The sequence below is a fragment of the Ornithorhynchus anatinus genome, chromosome 14, assembly GCF_004115215.2.
Source record: "Ornithorhynchus anatinus isolate Pmale09 chromosome 14, mOrnAna1.pri.v4, whole genome shotgun sequence".
NCBI classification, from domain to species: domain Eukaryota; kingdom Metazoa; phylum Chordata; class Mammalia; order Monotremata; family Ornithorhynchidae; genus Ornithorhynchus; species Ornithorhynchus anatinus.
In genome coordinates, this window is record NC_041741.1 from 18,556,314 (window position 1) to 18,576,076 (window position 19,763).

At 43.1% G+C, this 19,763-nt stretch overlaps 1 protein-coding gene and 1 non-coding gene across 2 annotated transcripts in view; one reads left to right on the forward strand and one right to left on the reverse strand.

The window, feature by feature from the left end:
- Window positions 1-19,763, forward strand: part of LGR5 (leucine rich repeat containing G protein-coupled receptor 5) — a 102,669-nt gene that overhangs the window by 16,651 nt on the left and 66,255 nt on the right. Inside the window, exon 3 of the mRNA XM_029079307.2 lies at window positions 18,580-18,651. Coding sequence (XP_028935140.1) covers window positions 18,580-18,651 — 72 coding nt within the window. The remainder of the gene's footprint in view (window positions 1-18,579; window positions 18,652-19,763) is intronic.
- On the reverse strand, window positions 6,519-6,656 carry LOC114816800. Its single transcript, XR_003764607.1, has one exon. It is a non-coding gene; the product is annotated as a small nucleolar RNA SNORA7 (small nucleolar RNA).

Here is a 19,763-nt window from a genome sequence, read left to right on the forward strand (position 1 = left end):
TTAGCTGTCATCTTAATAAGCATGTTTATCCTAAGTCCACGAGGTAACTGTATAATGGCCATGTAAAGGATTGTAGGAAGTGTGGAATTTGCTCACACTTCCTATATACACTTCCTTTATATGGATAGCAAAATGAGTATTATTGCTGACTCTCCTTGCTTTGTATCTTAAAGTGGCTTTGTTTTATAGTTGAGAAGACTTTGTAGATAACCTCTGGAACCCATTCAGTTCATTAACATTAAATCAACAACCAGAGCTTCTTTTTGCCTCTGTCTGGAAGGATTAATGGATTTTGGCTTGAATCGGGCATCTAGCAGCAAGGTCTCTTGCTGAGAAAGCTAGCGAGCTTAACTAGTTCCCATCAGTGCCAACTTCATAAACGGACTTTTAGCTTATAACTCAAACCGAAGGTCAGAATTAACGACGCCATGAAATTCCTCAGATTGTTATGCTTCCTAACCATATTAAAAGCTACACCAAAAGATAAACATAACTGACATTTTCTTCAAAAGTGTATATCGAGGTATGCCTTTGCGTACGTCTGATGAATATCCCCTAGTGTATTTCTTCAGGCACCGAGGTTTTTTATATATGTATTCAGGAGCCTGGTTTGTTCAGTTGCTTTGAAAAGTCATCTCACAAAACACTAAACAAGCTTGCTCTTTGCACACCGACTACCTACAAAACGCATGTAAACCTCTAAATCGGAATACCGTTACCCTGTCGAAACTCCTGGAGAGCATGATCATTTTAGAGATTTAATGTACCAAGCTCTTTATGAACACTTCCATACTTAAGCAAAACACTCGGACCAATTTTCCTCTCTAAACGATTCTACTTTATGCCTTCTAGGAGATCCTTAGAGTCGGCACTCAGGAAAAGAAGAGAAGGAAAAAAAAAATATTTCCAGCCAGTCTGACAACGGCTCTTGATCAAAGGCTTTTAAATACACTTTGCTGGTGTGACAAACAACATTTTGATCCCTTTATTAGATTTATTTTTCTTCTGAAAACGGCAGTGGGCAGTGTATAGTTTAGGAAAGAAAGCTGGCAGGGTTGGGTTCTTTGATTCCTAATTAACACCTTCGGTCTCACAAGAGAACTAACAGAAATACCATAAAATGTTGCAGCTGCATTGTTATTCCGCTTGGTTGGTTTGTTAAAGTCGGCTGGGCATTGGCAGCTGCAATAAAGGAAAACTCAATGAATGTTTTGTATTGTGCCCATTGAACTGAAAGAAGGCAACCATTTTATTTTCAAACGGGCAGCTGCATAGTGATGCTTAAATGGAGCTAAATGTAAGATTTACTGTTAATTTGGAGTAATTGATTATAAATAAAGCATAACAGCTGAGCTTTCAACTCTTTCAGAGCCACAGGACACAAGTTTCAAGGGTATCCTTAATGATAAAAACAAGTCATTTTTGCGGGTTTTTTGCTGGTCACCCAAAATGCCGATGAAAGAGTTTAAGCCATAAGGGAAAGCATTCGTGATTTCTTAAAAAAAACTGACCCCACTCAAACAGTTCAGCCCATCCTTCTTTAGAAATGACCATTTACACTTTCAAAGGTCAAGGTATATATACCAGTAAGAGAAGACCCTTCTCCCATTTTATTCAAAACTTAAAACTGGTTTGGATCGAAACGAGAAGAAGATGCTCTCCACTCTGTTCTTCCTTCGTTTCTTTCTCTTTTTCTCTCCCTCCCAAAGCGTGGGGTTGTATTTTGCCTTGGGTAGAGGGATAAAGGAGGCATCTATTTAACTCTCGTCAGATAAATCTCACTCACATTCAAAGAATGCAATTAAGAAAATATGTAAATCTAGATGTTTCATCAAACGCTAGCTAAGGGGTTACCAGTTGTTTTCTCGCACAATGACTGAACTAAAGAACTCTAGTGTCTCTGTAAGAACCATTGTTCGAGGAGCAGCCCCTGATGGAAACGGAGTGGAGTCTGGCCGTGGGAAATACCTACATTTTTGACACAGGCCCCGTTTTTGAGAGAAAAGGGGGTGGAAAGGAAAGTCCGGAGATTTTACTGTTGCATTCTAATCAGTGGTGATCTGTCCGATTTCCTTTGATCAGGAAGATAAACTAATTTTCCTACGTGCTGGATAAAAGTAATTAGCAATCCAATGCTTTCATGTTATTTGAAAAGGGCAATGAAAGGGAAAGCGGGAATGGGAATGGTGGGAGCTGCGGACATCTCTTGGACTCATCCGAGAGCATTGTTAATCCGAAAGAAAATAGGGAGCTGCCGTAGAAGTGGGATTCTGGCTCACGGTAGTTTCGTGGGCTGGGTTGCCACTGAGGGATCGTGATCTGCAAGGCTGTGTAATCAAACCAAAATCACCAAAGGGCAGTTGGAGAATTGGTTTCAGGGTCCCCCAGCATTGCTCTTCTGGGAGGACGATGCATTAACTTTTGGGGAAACGGTACATTTCGAGGCCATGTGCCATTTTTTTCTGAAGTTCAGCCCCTTTCATTAGCTTTTAGTGGGCGTTTGAACCAAGAGCTATTCATCCGTCCAGGAATCCGGTGCCCGCCTTTCCACAGCCTATCATAGGGGTAAATTTGAACAATGCAGGTCAGACTGGAGGCCCACGAGGAACACGCTAAGTTTGCTCTCAAAAGACCCTAAGATCCACTCCGGCGAGCTAGTATTAAATACTCTGGCCCCAATTCCCTTCTGCTTTTATTTCGTTTTCACTTTGTGTGTACTTGTCCTTTCTTATGTTGTCGTCGTTATGTATCATCTCTCCCCACTTTTGTTCTGAGATTGCAAGCCCCTTGACGGCCAAGGAACCCTGACAAATCTCCAACCAGGTACTCTTTCCCAGTGCTTAGTACAGTGCTTGGCACATTGTTCAAGCTTAATAAATACTACTCATTCATTCAATAGTATTTATTGAACGCTTGCTATGTGCAGAGCACTGTACTAAGCACTTGGAACGTACAACCCGGCAACAGATAGAGACAATCCCTACCCAATGACGGGCTCGCTGTCTAAACGGGGGAGAGTGAGTGGAGCGGCCTGGCCGAGCAGATAGAGCACGGACCTGGGTTCTAATCCCGACTCCCCCACTGGCTTACTGTATGACCTCGGACAAGTCGTTCGACTTCTCCGTGCCTCAGTTCCCTCGTCGGAAAAATAGGGATTCAAACCCTGTTCTCCCTCCTACTCAGATTGTGAGCCCCATATAAGACCTGATTATCTCGTTTCTATCCCGGACTTAGTACAGCGGTTGACACAGAGTAAGCACGTAACAAATACCACAATTATTATTATTATTATTGCTACTTCTACTAGTTTCAGTAGTTTCCCTTCCCCTCACCACCCCCTTCTGCCTCAAGTATTCCAACACGTGTAGCTGAGAGAGAAGGGCAGAACTAGAGATTTTGTTACACCAGGAAAGTATCTGTGGTGTTATTTTTTTGTTTGTTTCTATAACATTGGTTCCTTGTATTGCTTTTTTTTTGTTAGCTGCTATACCCAAAACCACAAGTATAACTTTCCTGCTGTTTAATGAATCTGGGGTTTCTTTTCTCCCTTGTTCATGTTATCTTGCATATCGCTTTACAGAAAGTTCCTCGTCCCCAAAGATATCTTCTGCTCTTTAAATGGAGGCTGGTTGCATCCTATTAGACTTTGAAATTATGGAGGAGTGGCTAGAGCACCACATAGGCAAAAGAATTTTAAAAAGAAAGCGATACGCTTGGCCTTGCTATTTTTCCAAAGGTCGTCTGGGCTGTTGCTGACCCCAGGACTCTTACACTTCTAGAGAAGCAGCATAGCTCAGTGGAAAGAGCCCACGCTTGGGAGTCAGAGGTCATGGGTTCAAATCCCGGCTCTGCCCCTTGGCAGCTGGGTGACTGTGGGCAAGTCACTTCACTTCTCTGGGGCTCAGTTACCTCATCTGTAAAATGGGGATTAAGATTGTGAGCCGCACGTGGGACAACCTGATGACCCTCTATCTACCCCAGCACTTAGCACAGTGCTCGGCACATAGTAAGTGCTTAACAAATACCAACATTATTAATATTATTATTGTTATTGTCTCTACCTGCTCTGAGAAAAATCTTGTTACCGTTTGTTTCCATGCTCTACACCAGTTCTCTCCAGCTCTATTCAACTGCCACCCTCCCCAGATTGTACTCTTTGTTCTTCCCACGTTCACCTTGCATCTGCAACCCAAGCTCACCTTTCCTGCCTCCAGTAATTTACACTATTCCACAGTTTGGGAACGCTTCTTTCCTCAAATCCCACAGACCACAGCCCACCCCATCTTCGGAACCCTCCTAAAATGCCCCCTCCTTGAGAGGTTTTACTGGAATAATTCCAATACCTGAAGTTGTAGCAATCCCTCAGAATCCTTAGCGCTTATGTATTTTAATCGATCAATCAATTAATGGTATTTACTGAGTGCTCTGTGTGCCAAATTAAGTGCTTAATTAGAAGATTAGTAGAGTGTATGCACACAGTAAGCACTCACTAAATAGGAATGAATATATCCCTGCCCTCGGGAGTTTATACCTTAATAGAGGCTTAGAAACACAGTTATATACAGATAGGAGGAAAAAGAACATGGAAAGATGGATATGTGAATTAGTGTTTGAATTGGAGAGTGTGTAATGGTCTTTGCAGAAGTGCTGAGATGATAGTTGGGAGGGTGGGATTTAGGGAGAAGAAAATTTAATTTGAAAAATCTCCTGGGGCTTTAGAGGGCGGGAAGAGCTGTGGTCTAGGTTGAAAGGAGAGGGAGTTCCGGGCAGGAAGTAGATTGAAAGCAACGGTCGAATGTGAGAGAGTAGAGAACAAGGACAAGGGAGAAGGTGATCTTGGGAGGACCAGAAACTGAGAGCGGGAAGAAGGAAGTCAATAATTAAGAGGGAGAAAGTAGCGGTGTGACTTAGAGGCAACAGTCGGGAATTTCTCCTTGAGGTGGAGAGGAATGAAACGTTTTCAGGGAGTGGGAGTACACGTGCAGAATGCTGTTTCAGAAAGATGACGTAAGCAGCCAAGTGAGGAGAGGTTGGAGCGGGGAGACCAGTAAGGAGGAAAGATGCTCTTTCCAGTCCGAGATACGACAACTGCCTGGCCCAGGATGGCAGCCGTTTGGATGGAGAGGAGATGATGGATCCGGAAAATCTTGAAGCAGCGTGGCTCAGTGGAAAGAGCACGGGCTTGGGAGTCAGAGGTCATGAGTTCGAATCCCGGCTCTGCCACTTGTCAGCTGTGTGACTGTGGGCAAGTCACTTCACTTCTCTGTGCCTCAGTTACCTCATCTGTAAAATGGGGATTAACTGTGAGCCTCACGTGGGACAACCTGATTACCCTGTATCTACCCCAGTGCTTAGAACAGTGCTCGGCACATAGTAAGCGCTTAACAAGTACCAACGTTATTATTATTACAGAGGAAAAATTGAACGATTGTAAGCTCCTCCTATAGGCTGAAAGCTCCTTGTGGGCAGAGAACATATCTTCCTACTTTGTTATACTGTACTCTCAAATACCAGTCGGCAGTGATACCAATTAAACAAATACTCCCCCAAACTCTTAGCAATCAATCATATTTATCGAGTGCTTACTGTGGGCAGAGCGCTGTACTAAGTGCTTGGCTGAGTACAATATAACAGATACATTCCCTGCCTATAACAAGCTTACAGATTAGAGGGAGAGACAGACGATATAAATGAATTACAGATATGTTCATGAGTGCTCTGGGGCTGGGAGTTAGGGGGTGAATAAAGGGAGTAAATCAAAGCAACACAGAAGGGAGTGGAAGAAAAGGAAAAGAGGGCTTAGTCAGGGAAGACCTCTTGGAGGAGATGCGCTTCAATAAGTCTTTGAAGCTGGTGAAAAGGGCGGTATTATATGTCAGATATGAAGAGGGAGGGCGTTCCAGGCCAGAGGCAGGATGTGTGTGAGAGGTAAGTAGAGAGATAAATGGGGTCGAGGTACATTGAGTAGGTTGGCATTAGAGGAGCGAAGTATGAGGGCTGAGTTTTAATAGGAGAGTAGTGAGGTAGGAGGGGCCAAGGTGAATGTGGGCTTTAAAGCCGATGGTAAGAAGTTTCCGTTTGATACAGAGGTGGATGGGCAACCACTGGAGGTTCCTGAGAAGTGGGAAAACATGAACCGAATGTTTTTGTAGAAAAATGATCCGGGCAGGAGAGTGAAGTATGGACTGGAGTGAGGAGAGACAGGAGGCAGGGAGGTCAGCAAAGAGGTTGACTGGTTGGTTGGCTGCTTTTGGTATTTATTAAGCAATTAGGATGAGTCAGACGGCATCTTGTCTTGTATTATGCCATCGAGTCATCTCCAATCCTTAGTGACTCCATGGACTCATCTCTTCCAGAGCGCTCCATCTCCATCTATAATCGTTCTGGTTCTCTATCCATAGAGTTTGCTTAGTAAATATACGGAAGAGTTTTACCACCGCCTTCTTCCACGCGGTAAATTTCAGTTTCCGCCCTCGACTCTTTCCCATGCAGCTGCTGCCCAGGACAGGTGAGTTTTGACCTGTAGCAGATGGCCTTCCACTCGCCAGCCACTGCTCAAGCTAGAAATGGAATGGGTAGGCCTCCGCTTGACTTTCCCTCGCCCAGCTGAGACTGGTAGAGTACTGGAAAGTCTCCAGGTGTGATCCTGAGAGGGGTCAAACAGTGTGCCAAACTATATATAGTTGTCCTTCGTATTTGAATGAGTGGTTGTGAGTGCTTAAATGCTAAGAAGGTGCAAAAGCCCTGAGATGAGCACTGAGAGGGTATGGCCTAAGGAGAAGAAAAATTAATTGGAAAGGCCACTGCAGGAGGGGAGACTTTAGGATGTTTTTGAAGATGGAAAAAGTTGTGACCGGGTGGATTTGAAGAGGGAAGCAGCTCCTGGCAGGAAGAAGGCAGAGTTAAGGGGATGTATGTGTATAACGAGCGGCGAGGTTGTTTTGTAATGAGTCCAAATATGTCATGAAGATCTGGGATAAACTGTTGAGGGGGAGTTGATAAAAATAATTCCTGTTTCGGTAGCAATTTAGTACCTAGTGACCTCCCTAAGAGATAATAACAATAATAATGTTGGTATTTGTTAAGCGCTTACTATGTGCAGAGCACTGTTCTAGGCGCTAGGGTAGATACAGGGTAATCAGGTTGTCCCACGTGAGGCTCACAATTAATCCCCATTTTACAGATGAGGCAACTGAAGCACAGAGAAGTGAAGTGACTTGCCCACAGTCACACAGCTGACAAGTGGCAGAGTTGGGGGTCGAACTCATGACCTCTGACTCCGTAGCCCAGGCTCTTTCCACTGAGCCACGCCGCTTCCCAGATCACAGAGATCTGACTGCTCTCTGTGAGGAGCTTATGAAATGGCTGGTGATATTGTAAAAACCTAACTGATAAAGACTTTCTGTAAAGTTAAAAGGGCAGGAAGAGAAAAACAATATGAGATCATTCCTGAAGTCAGGTTCACTTCGAATCGGCGCTAAGCATGTGGAAGCAGTGAGTAGAAAGCAGGCAGAGAATAGAATCTTTAGAAATCAGGCCACCTGAGAGGGACATCAAACTCTTTTCCCCTTCTCTTGGGCGCCCCACTTCAGAGATTGTGCATATGGAACCCAGAAGCACCAGACACTAATTGTGTCAAACCCTGTGCTAAACGCTGGAGTAGCTACAACACAATCAGCTCAGACACAATCTCTATTCCACATGGGACTCGCGGCCTAAGGGGAAGGGAGAACTAGTCTTTAATTCCCATTTAATGGATGAGGAAAATGAGGCCCAGTAAGGCTTAATGACATGGACAGAGCAGACAAGTGATGGAGTTGCGACCAGATCTACTCATTCAACATTTCTGCAAACAGTGGATATTCTTACCCAAACCCAATAATAGCATAAAATAAATAGCCTAAATTAACCCAGGTATTGCGAATCTCATACCCCAATATCAGCCCTAAAATCAGCATGTAGAATTTTCTTCCGAACAAAAGCATAAACGTAAAGGGTAGAGAGTAGGAGTTTTTCAGTGGAAGAAAATGTGTTTGCTTTTCCCATACTTTTTGAAAGAAAAAAAATAGGAAGCAGGTAACTACCGAGGCAAGACTATGTTTTAAGCAATACTGTTATTAATGGAGAATAAGAGAACTGCTTCTCCTTTGAACTGCTGTCATAAGATAATTGTAAGGTTGTCAATCTAGGACTCCTATTTGAACTGAATACACATAATAAAATGACAAGCTACAACAAATAGACGGGCCAGGTTTCAGTCATTCTCCATCAAAACCTTTGGGGCAAGGAGTCTTGTTTGCAGGCCCAATTCAGAGTCGAAATAACAAGGCCTGAATACGACCGGAGAAATGGCTATGTACACAAGGGGAATGCTAAAGCTTCCGCGCTGAATGGAACTTTTAATCTAGGCATTATCTGGCCTCTGAAAGTCTTCAGCGGCCTTACGCGGGAATTAATGGGAAAAACCGAGACTCTGAGTTGGGCTATTTGCGGAAACAATTTTAAAGATTTACTGACGGTTGACACATGCCATTTAAGCTTTCAAAGCCATCAATATGCCATTGAAAGAGATTTGAAGGGAAACCCTCCCACCATGGTAGAAGACTTAAAAAAATCTCTGTGATGGTCCGCCCCCAGATTCTGAGGGGTCTGGAGTTGGGTTGTTTCTACCCTAATTTACTCGAAATCTTTAGCTGGCTTTCTTCGGGGCACAAAACCATCACTCTGGAAAAGAGGAGAGTAAGATTTCATTGAGGGCTATTTGTATACTGCAAAATGTTCCGACGTACTTTTGTTCTTTTAAGAGTCCTGAAAAGAACTGTTTCCGGGCTCAGAATTGGCTTTCTTTTCTGCTAATAGATTTTAATATGGAAAGTGGAAATAGTCCAGTTGGGCATTTGTTCTCCTAAAATAAGGTTTCTCCAAACAGGTTTCATTCACAGGTCATATTCAGTTTTTTCCATGGGGAAAAAAATGAAATTTAGACTGTATCTTCACAGGTTTGTGAACCAAAATTTGGGGAAAGAATCAACAAGTGTAAATGACATAGGTATTTATGAAAATGAGACCTGACTTTACATTAGAAAAAAATGCTTTATTTATCAATACCCTTCTTCCAAAGTGTTTTTGTTTGTTACTGAGAGTTGCGAAGGACTCATTGTCGACTTTCTTGAGTAACACCTGATGAGGCAAATGATTACAGCTTCTTGGTTAGCCTGGCTCCAGAGTTGCTATTTAACATGTTCATTAACACCTTATAGACACAGAATACAGGGTGGAGGGTAGAAAGCGGAGAAGCGTGAAGTGCCAAATTATACAACAGGTTGGAAATGTCATTTTGTCCAAGGTAGATACAATCTTGGAGTATTTCAAACTCATTCTCTTTGCAGTAAATCAGAGGACATTGTCCATGAGATGGTAGGGAATCTATTTTACAACATCTGTCCTGAATTTGTTTTCTACCGGCTTGAGTAAGGCAACTTTCTTGACAAGTGACTCCTCATCTCCGGGGTCATTTCTGGCAGTCCAACTAATCACTACTGTTCCAACCATGGGTGGAAAAAGATCTCTCCTGGTCTGAAGTTGCTAAATGGTGAACACTTGTGCGTTAATTCTTATTAGAACTACCCAGTATTAACTGCTGAAATAAACTGGAAAAAGATCAATCAGCAGTACTTCAGGGAAAATTGATGGATCGCCATACAGGCCTTCCCTTCATTCAGCTTTCTGATGTTCGTGGACATCAGGTATTTTACTGTTTAATGGAACAGGAAGTGTGCAAAACTCTGCAGGATATGTTTAAAAAGTGATGTATAAGGCTCTTAGGTTTCCGTGCAGAAAATACGTAAAGCATCCGTGTTTCCCCTAAAAAGCACTCCAGCAGTGGTTTCCTTTTGCTCTTATTCTGCAAATTCCACAAGTGGAATAATAGGGTTTTGGAATTTCTAGAATACAGGTTGGGCTCCTAGGGGCATTGTCCATCAAAAACCATGCCTCTTATTCCCATTCTATTTTTATTTCTTCACAGATAAAGGGAGCATCTAGAAAGGGAGGATGTAGAAATCTAGGTATCCCTTTGTTTTCAGAGGCGAGTGCATTCTGCTCAGCTTCCAGAATGCTAGAACTTGAACCAGGACTTGAATTTTAACTCCAACCCATCGACATGCTCAGCTTTAGGCCTCTTAAAGCCAGTCCTACTCCTGGGAGCCCAGCAAAGAGAAGGTTGCCTCCCTGTGAAATCTACCGGTCCTTCTATAGTTTAAACAGCTCGTGTGGGGGAAAGTCAGCAAGAACTGAGCTCTAAAAGATTTTCCCACAGCTCAGAGTCTCCCCTCAAAATGACTCATCCCTTCCCCCAGGGGTTAGTTTGGGTTTCCTAAACCAGCTATAAGAGTAGTTGATTCCAAGAGTGTACTAAACCACTAGTAAAACATGGTGATATTTAAAGCCTGAAGCTAAAAAATTGGGGGTGAGTTGGGCTGGTGAGTTTTTGATTACGGGCCCTATGCGTTACTCCTATTCTGCTTCCTATGGCAAGGAGTGGAAAAATCAGTTTCATAACTTTAAGCAGGAAAGGTTTTCCTTTTGATCATTTTACAAAACCGCAAGCAAGATGAAAACTCTCGACACAAATGGAGCTGATAAAATGAACTGCATAATGCTTGAACTTGGAGGAGGAGGAAAAGGTGCTTCTTAGCTTAAAGTTACTCTAGAACTTTGATGTTGGCCATGCGAGATTAAGCAGGCTAGGTTAACAGACCCAGAGTTTCCTTTGATGTGCTTTTCCAAGTAAAGAGGGGAGGCATTAGGAAATCAAGAATAAGTGCATCTGCTTTTTAATCTGTCTGTATTAGTGGTTTCCTCTCCCATTATTAATTTCTGTGGGAGGTTACCCGGTTCCTGCTGGCAGTCTCCAAATTAGACTCCAAATGTGTTAAAACCGTCAGGCAGCTTCTCTACAGTAGATTTGAGACTTTTTCCAGTTATCGGCTCCAGCTAGGAAATGCCTCCTATTATGCAAATAAATTGTTGAAGCACAAGGGGTGGGGGAGGCTCCATCCATACCAGGAGCAATGAAGGCGCACAGACAGGTTTGCGGCTTGCTAATGTATGCCGCCCATGACGCATGAAAGGCTTCTGGTAAGCCTCTGTTGCTTGGATTCCTCCAATTAAAACATTTTAACACCAAAGGTTCATCGATCCCAAGTGCGGTTCACATGGGAAGGGTTTAGGGGGATTGTTTTTCTTTTCTTAATGAAGATTTTCAAACAAAGAATTGTGGTATTATGACAGTGTGCGTCATGTACTTGAGCGGAAACATGAGGACGACGGTGGGGGAAATGTGAACCCACCAGCAAATGTGTGGTGTTTGAATCATATGCGCCTGTTTTCCAGGAGACTGTTTTTACTTGACAGTATTATGGTGAAAAGCATCTCCCAAAGCATCCCTGTGGCTTCGAAAAAGCACATATTAAAATCCACCCACAGATGGAGTTGGGTGGAGGGCATTGGAATGTATTCCCTTATTTCCCAAGGAAGCGATAGTTCACAAATATCGACTTCACTAATAACAAGCTCTCTTACGAGAGAGGGATGCCGTAGTCGTTACGACCCTCCTGTGGTCCAACCTTGGTCCAATGGTCATCATTATTATCATCAGCATAGGGTCCAGGAAGGTTGTGTAGGAAGGGAGTCCCAGCGAGGTGAATGATAAGTCACAAGTATGGTCCAGGGCTCTTCTTGCTTACATGCAGCCTTAGAAGAACAGAAAGGAAAGGTGTTGGAACTCCTAAATTCCTCGTGGAAAGAGAAAGAGAGCGAGAGTGTATGTCCATCTGTCCATCCTTGGAGTTCCAGGTCATTGATGTCTATTCCCTTTCACTTTGGAGTGTTCCCCCATGAGTGTCTGTGATGCAGAGACTGAGATTCCATCTCTCCCATTTGATAATGTAGCACAAAGGCTCCTGGGACTTCCAGTCCCGGCTCCGCCACTCATCTGCTGTGTGAACTTGGGCAAGTCACTTAACTTCTCTGTGCCTCTGTTCCCTCATCTGGAAAATGGGGAATAAGGCTGTGAGCCCCACGTGGGACAACCTGATTCCCCTGTGTCTACCCCCAGCGCTTAGAACATTGCGTGGCACATAGTAAGCGATTAACACATACCAACAGTATTATTATTATTATATATTTTAGAGGGTTTGGTGGTACTCCCACAACCATTTGAGGGTCTTCCAACCAACAAAGATCATCTTTGCAGCCCTTCATTCCCGACTGAAATCATGGTGCGATTCCAGAAATTGGCAGTTATTGGTATTTTTCTCTAGGTGGGGCAGAAGGAGTCTGATAAAGACCTTGCCCGCAGTGGAGAAATTTAATAAATAAGAGAAAGGGGATTTTAATGTGTATAAACCCTGCCTCATTAAAGCTTCATTTCTTTTTACAGCCATCTTTACCTAGGTGTGCCCCAAAAGTTATCACTGTAGAGGAGATCTGCTTATATAAATGAACTGGAGAGGATTGTTCCCCCAAATTGAAGTTCGGCACACAGATGTCAAACATCTTTTTTTTTCCAGAATAGAAAAATGTTGATTTAATCAATTAATAGGTTATTTATTGAGGGTTCACTGTATTACAGTCAATCAGTGGTAGGTATTGATGGGTTACTATGTATAGACTTGAGCGCTTACTATGTACTGAATGCTTGGGAGACTATATCTATCCTATCATATCTATCAATCTATCGTACTGGTAGATATGATCATAAGGAGCTTACAATCTAGAGTACTGGCCAAATAGTACTCTTACATGGCAGAGTGCTTTGTCTTCCAGAACTGAATTAAATTCATTCATTCGTATTTACTGAGCGCTTACTGTGTGCAGAGCACTGTACTGAGCACTAATTATTTCATCAATGTTAAACTGAGCACTTACTGTGTAAAGTACTGTACTAGACATTTTAGGAGCATCAGAAGAGGAACACCCTCTTTCAGACCCTATTCATAATTAACATGAAAGAGCCTTTTTTTTAAGTTTAAAAAGAATTAAATCGACAGACATTTTATCTCAAGGTCCACTGTGATCAATTGCTAAGGTGCCCCCTTATTTAAGTTGTTTTACAAATGATTACCTGGAATAAGTAGCCCTAAGCACTTGATGTATGGGAATTCAGCTACCTCAATTCAGCTACCTGAAATATTAATGGACAAAATTCCTTCATTTTATTGCCTGTTTTGATCCAGTAACACAATGGCCTTTGGACAAGGAACTGAAATCCCTTGACCACCTTAGTAGGCTACCTAAGCAAACCTTGCTTGTCTCCACAAAACTCTTTACTCATATTAAGTATTATTTGATGATGCTGGTTAATTTCTGAGGACACACTGGGTAAGGTACTCAGTGACACTTTCTTCTAAAGTGACAGTGCAGTGATATGATGTATCTCTGACCACAGCCAGGACAAGCGTACCATTATCTCTGTTAGTATTTTTTGGATGCCCACTGTGGACAGAGCACTATAATCAATGGTATTTATTGAGTGCTTACTCTGTGCAGAGCACTGTACTAAGCCCTTGGGAGATTACAACAGACCTGATAGACACATCCCCTGCTCACAACCATCCTAGAGTCTAGAGGACAAGATACTATACTTGTATTGTGCTCTCCCATGCTCTTAATAGTGCTTTGCACACAGTAAGCGCCCTCATTATATACGATTAAATGAGGTCGGTAGGCAGATATAAAATAAGTCACAGCCTCTGTCCTACGTGGGGTGCCCGGTCTAAGGAGGAGGGAGAAAAGGTGTTGAGTCCTCATCTGAAAAAAGGGGATAATAAGGGACGGGTGTGGAGAATTACTATACAAGATACTTGGAATCAATCGATAGTTTTTAAATGCCTGCTGGGTGCAGAGCACTGTACTAAGCACTTGGGAGAGTGCCTGGGAGTAGATTGGATCCCCGCCCTTAAGGAGCCTACAAAACTGCAGGGGAGACAGAACTGAAGTGTTTGACAGTTGGAAGAAGAAGAAGTGGATATGTATGCCGGTTTTGCCGAATTAGTAGGGTAGGTAAATATACACAGAAGGGTTTCTGGTGGTTGTGAGTACACAGGGAGCTGAAGTGGTATAGTTCACGTGAAGAGAAGTTAATCGGGGAGCTTGTTGGGCTCAGGGTACGTCTACCAACGGCCTGGGACTGTACTTTCCCAAGCCCTTAGTAAGTACTAAGTAAACTTTACACAGTAAGTACTCAGTAAAGTCCACTGATGATGATGGACGCAATAGAAGTCCACATATGCCGCTGATGTGGGTAGGGGTCTCCATCTTGATTGCTATTGGGGGTGGGAAAGAAAGAAGAAGGCAAGACTTAAATCCTCATCTCCATCATCCAACCTCCCCTCTGCATCACTTGACTCTGTACTCCTTAAGTATTTTGAATCTCACCCCAGTCCCACAGCACTGATGAGTACATATCCTTATGCTATTGTATTTTTCCTATTCGGAATTCATTTTAATATCTGTTTCCCCTGTAGATGCAAGCTCTTCTATATGAGCAGGGATGACTTTCTCCAACTCCACTGTATTGTACTTTCCCAAGTGCTTAGGGCAGTGTTCTCCCCCGAAGAAGTGCTCACAAATTCCAATGATGGATTGAGAGAAGGCTTGGGAGGTGGGTAGGTAATCAAGGTAATAGTTTCTCTGCCACATGGTGCTACCAGTGTAGGAGGGACAAAATGCGTCAAATGCGTCAAATTCCATTTTACAGATGAGGGACATGCGGGGAGAATGAGCAACAGCAAGAATCCCACACACTGCTGACACTGTAGAACTAGAGAAGCCATAGGGAAGAGTGACCAAGATGATGAGAGGAGCAGAGAATAGCCTCAAAAGATTAGGTGATATGGGATATGATTGAAATTGATATGATATGGGATAAGGGATATGATTGAAATTGATATGATCAACAAGAGTTCACAGTAAGACTGGAAAAATAATTGAAACTTAGAGATGGTAGCTTCAAAACAAACAAAAGGAAATATTTCTTGCAGCCAGTTGCAGATTTATGGCATCTGTGACCACAAGAAGTGCGTAGGTCAAAAATATCAGTCAGTTCAAGAAGGGTTTGGATAGATTCAGGGTTTAGAGGTCCATAATGGGCTAATTTGTGAAGGAAAAAATGATGCCTGTTAGCTAGACTATCCCTAAAGTATTAAAGGTCATTTATGATCTCATCATCCTCCAAGCGGCCTGTCACCACTGCCAGACACATATTATATTATTATTATTATTTTGGTATTTATTAAGCACTTTCTATGTGTCAAACCCCGTTATGGAGTAGTTACAAGCTGAAGAGGTTGGACACAGACCATGTCCCACGTGGGCTCACAGTCTTAATCCCCATTTTGCAGATGAGGTAATTAAGGCCCAGAGAAATTAAATGAGTTGCCCAAGGTCTCACAACAGACAAGGTGCAGAGCCAGGATTAGAAACCGGGTCTTTCTGACTCCCCGGCCCTTGCTCTATGCATTAGGCTGTGCTGCTGGGCAGCGTGGATCCTGGTCTCACCGAGCAACGACATCACATATGGTCTTATCTCACTTTCTACTTTTCTTTTTTGTCCTACATTGGAAGTTATGCTAAAAAAAAAGTATGAACACAATCTAAAAGCCTGAGACTTTAAAATTTTACCTTGTTCACTTATTTCTCTAGGGTAGGGAATGCCTCTACCAAGTCAGTTGTCCTGTATTCTCCCAAGTGCTAAATAGAGTGTTCTCCACAAATTGAGCACTCAATAAATACTACTGATTTGTTCTCATGGCAGTCTAGGATTGGCCAAAATAGATACCAAGCCACATCAAGTCACCGTTTCCCTTCCTGTGAGGAGTTTAAGGGTTTGGGTCAAAATCAGTCTGTCTCAGAGGAAGCCTTCCCCAACTAAGCCCTCATCTCCCCTATTCCCTCTCGCTTCCGTATCACCCTGGCACTTGGATTTGTATCCTTCATTCTCCCCACCCTCAGCACTTACGCACATATCTGTGATTTATTTTAATGTCTGTCTCCATCTCTAAACTTTAAACTCCCTGTGAGCAGGGGACATCTCTTCCCAATTTCTTATATTGTACTCTCCCAAGTGCTCAGTACAGTGCTCTGCCCAGACTAAGTGCTCAATAAGTACAACTGATTGATTAATAACTGGGACTCGCTGGGAACCGTCATACAGAAATCCAAGGCAGCAGGTGGATTGATTCATACCACCTTGGGTCCAAGAATTCCAAAAGATCTGTGCTACTAATTCAAAAGGGAAAGGAAGGGAAGAGTAATAGATGCAGGCAGGGTTGAGTAGTTTGCTCCGTAGACTCCATGAGTTTTAGGACTGACCATTTGAGGTGACCTAGATGGCCAATGGGGGTAAACCAGACCAGTTCCTTCGCTTCTTGAGATAGGGGGTTGTCTGGTGGATATCCCGAGGTCTACAGCCCAAAAGAGCCTGAGATGATACGGTTCCAGTCCTAACCCAAAACCTTGGGCAATCGATCGAGAAGCAGCGTGGGTGGATAGAGCACGTTCTAGGGCTCAGAAGGACCTGAGTTCTAATCCTCGCTCCCTCACTTGTCTGCTGTGTGATCTGGACCTCAGTTACCTCCCCTGTTAAATGTGCATTAAGATACTGAGCCTCATGTGGGACATGGACTCTTTTGAACCTGATTAGCTTGTACCTACCCCAGCGCTTGGTTTAATGCCAGGCACAATGTAAGCGCTTAACAAATAGCTTATATATAAAAAATCATGGGATTTACTGATTGCTTCCTGTGTCCCGAACACTGTACTACGTGTCTAGGAGAGCACAATACAATTGAGTTGATCCCTGCCCTCAAATAGTTTACATTCTGGGGGAGGAGAGCTCATTAAAATAAATTACAGACAAGGAAGCAGCGGAGTATAAAGATCGGCACATAAGTGTTGTGAGACTGGGGATGAGATGAATATTGAAATGCCAAAGGTGCATAGGTGATGCAGAAGGGAAGGTAAAGAGGGTGAGGAACTGAGGGTTCAGGCGGGGAAGGCTCCTTGGAGAAGATATGATTTTAGTAGGGCTTGGGCTTGCCGGCTTTGAAGGAGTGGGGGAATTCCAGGCCAGAGGGAGGATACGGGCAAGGGGTCAGAGGAGAAATAGATGGAATAGAGATACAGTGAATAGGTTGGTGTTAGGGGAGGAACGTGTGCGGCTGAGTTGTAGTAGCAAGTGATCAAGGTATGGCAGGAGAGGGGAAGCTCCTTGGTCTGAACCAAGAACCTGACCTGCCCAAAGCCACGGGGCTGGGGAGAGTCGGATAGACTGTGGGTGTCAAATCGCTAATGATCTCTTCCCGTAAGACAACATCCTGGATCTGTCTTCTTCAAGGATGCTAGAGAGACATGTTTAATGAATATTTTTGATGATTAAAAAAAGAAGTGTGGCCCAAAGGCCTGAGAATCAGAAGATCTGGGTTCTGGGTTCCGCTGTGTGACTTTAGGCAAGTCACTTAACTTCTCTGCGCCTCAGTATCCTCATTCGTAAAATTGGGGATGACATACCTCCTTCTTAACCTGTGAGATTCAGGTGGAACAGGAATTGTGTCTGATCTGCAATTTTATATGATTGATCCGGCCGATGGCTTTGAGTATATGGCTACTTCTGGTCTACAAAGCAGAAAACAGGGGGATTATAGAATGGCAGAGTCCAGGATGGGTATCCAGTTCATCTGGATTTGGGGATTATCTGGATAATTTAACCAAAGAAACCCGCGCCTTTGCCCGAATAATTACACTTGTGTAGACCGAGCCTAGACAAACACCACGTTGGGCTGGCTTTCCTTTTGCCTATGCAGCATGTATAGCACATCCTGGTGATGCTATTGTGGAGGGAGTAGAGAAATTAGCCAAAATAGAATAAAATCAAATAACAGGGAATTTGGCCCAAAACGAGAATCGATTGAGTTCTGCCCAGAGTGGCCAGTTGCTTCCTATGCCAGGAACTAGTGTGGAACCCCAGCAGGAAGTATGTGCCACATAGAAGGATCGCATTACACCCTTGTTTTATGGTTCATTTCACTTATTGAATGCAATCTGAGAACCTGCAAAAGGAGCATGGTAGGAGGGCAGAATGTGCTCTTTTTTTTTTTTTAGTGTGTTTCTTTGAATCAAAATATTTGTTTTTACAAGGTACTTAAGTCACAAGCCCAAAGCAAATAGGCGCTACAGCTATAATGACGTTCCTTGTCATCTCGAAATGCGAACTGAAACCTAAAATGTCCATTCTTTCTTCCTCCACCAATCTACGGCACTTAGCCTCGCCCCTTCAATCTGACGTTTTGGCCCCTCCAAATGATCCCGAAGGGCCTAATGCTCGTCCACTGCTTTGGCAGGGAAGAGGCCTGTAGGGTTTAGAAAGGACGATTGCTTGAAATGCAAAAGAGCAATTCACCGCAGTCGCGAGCAGGTCCTGATTCCTGCCAATGTATTGCTTGAATTTGTCTGGAATGAACAGCTGGGGCCCGTGGCTGTGGCAACATATGCTGATTAACACTCTGTTTTCCCCTACAGCGATCTCAGTATGAACAACATTACTAAGCTGCCCCCGAACCCATTGTATAATCTGCACTTCCTGGAAGAGCTGTAAGTATCACTGTCTTCTCGACTGGCACTTTCACCGTGGCACACATTCCTGGGTTTGTCTCCCGCACGTACTGTGGGAACCGACTAGGACAGCGGAGGGAAAGTTGTCAGGATTGAAACTTCTGGCACAGGAGGAAACACTTAGTCGCCGAAACGAATTGCTTGTGAATCTGGAAATGAACTTATAAAACAGAGTTACCAGGAGGCTACAACTTTTCTAAGGAAAAGGAGCCAAACGAATTAAAAATGTAAAACCAGGGCTTTTTGAAAGGGCTGGATAAGTTTTGGGAAACAGTTAAGCAGCGGGAGATTAATGTTTGAAGACGGGTTCACGTTGATTAAAATAGCCAGTCCCGCTATAATCAAAACCAAAAACAGCTCCTCGGTTCAGTTCGACTCAAAGTCCGGGTTTCATAGCAACAACTCTGCTGGTCTGAAGCACTTTTAATTACCGTTTTCCAACTTTTAAATTTAGCTATCCTTAAGGCTAACCATAAAATATGAAATCCCACAAATAATTTAGAGCTGCGTTATTCCAAATTTGCTTTTAAAAGAAAAATTGTGCAGGCAGCAAAAATTAGCTAATGATTTGCAGAAGAATTTTGATTAAACTCGGTCATTCCATGCCAGAAGATCAATGACCTCACATACACCAAAAATCTGGGTTTCAAAATAAATCTGAGACTCTTACAACCTCGAGTGGCAGAGAGCCGGGTAGTGACATATGCGGGTCTTAGTGGGGAGAAGTGGGCTCTGACAGTGGCAGGAAATCATCTGACAGTTGGTTAAAGGAACTGTTCAGGCATCAGTCAATTTTGAATCTACTTCCTTTTAAAATTCTACTAAACTCAAGGTCCCAATTTGAGGGTAATTTAAATTGTTGCTCATGTATCCCAAAATTCACCATAGGCAATAGAAAGAAATGGTACAATGTAACCATACAGATGCATATTTTTAACACACTAATTTTATTCTACTGTAACTTATTTCGGTTTCTATCACAAGGTATGAACCTCTAATTCTCTCATTTAAATACTAATTTAAGACATATCTGCTCTAAGAACTGCAGTCAGTTGAGAGTCACATTTTCTGTTGTGTTTTGAAATCCATTG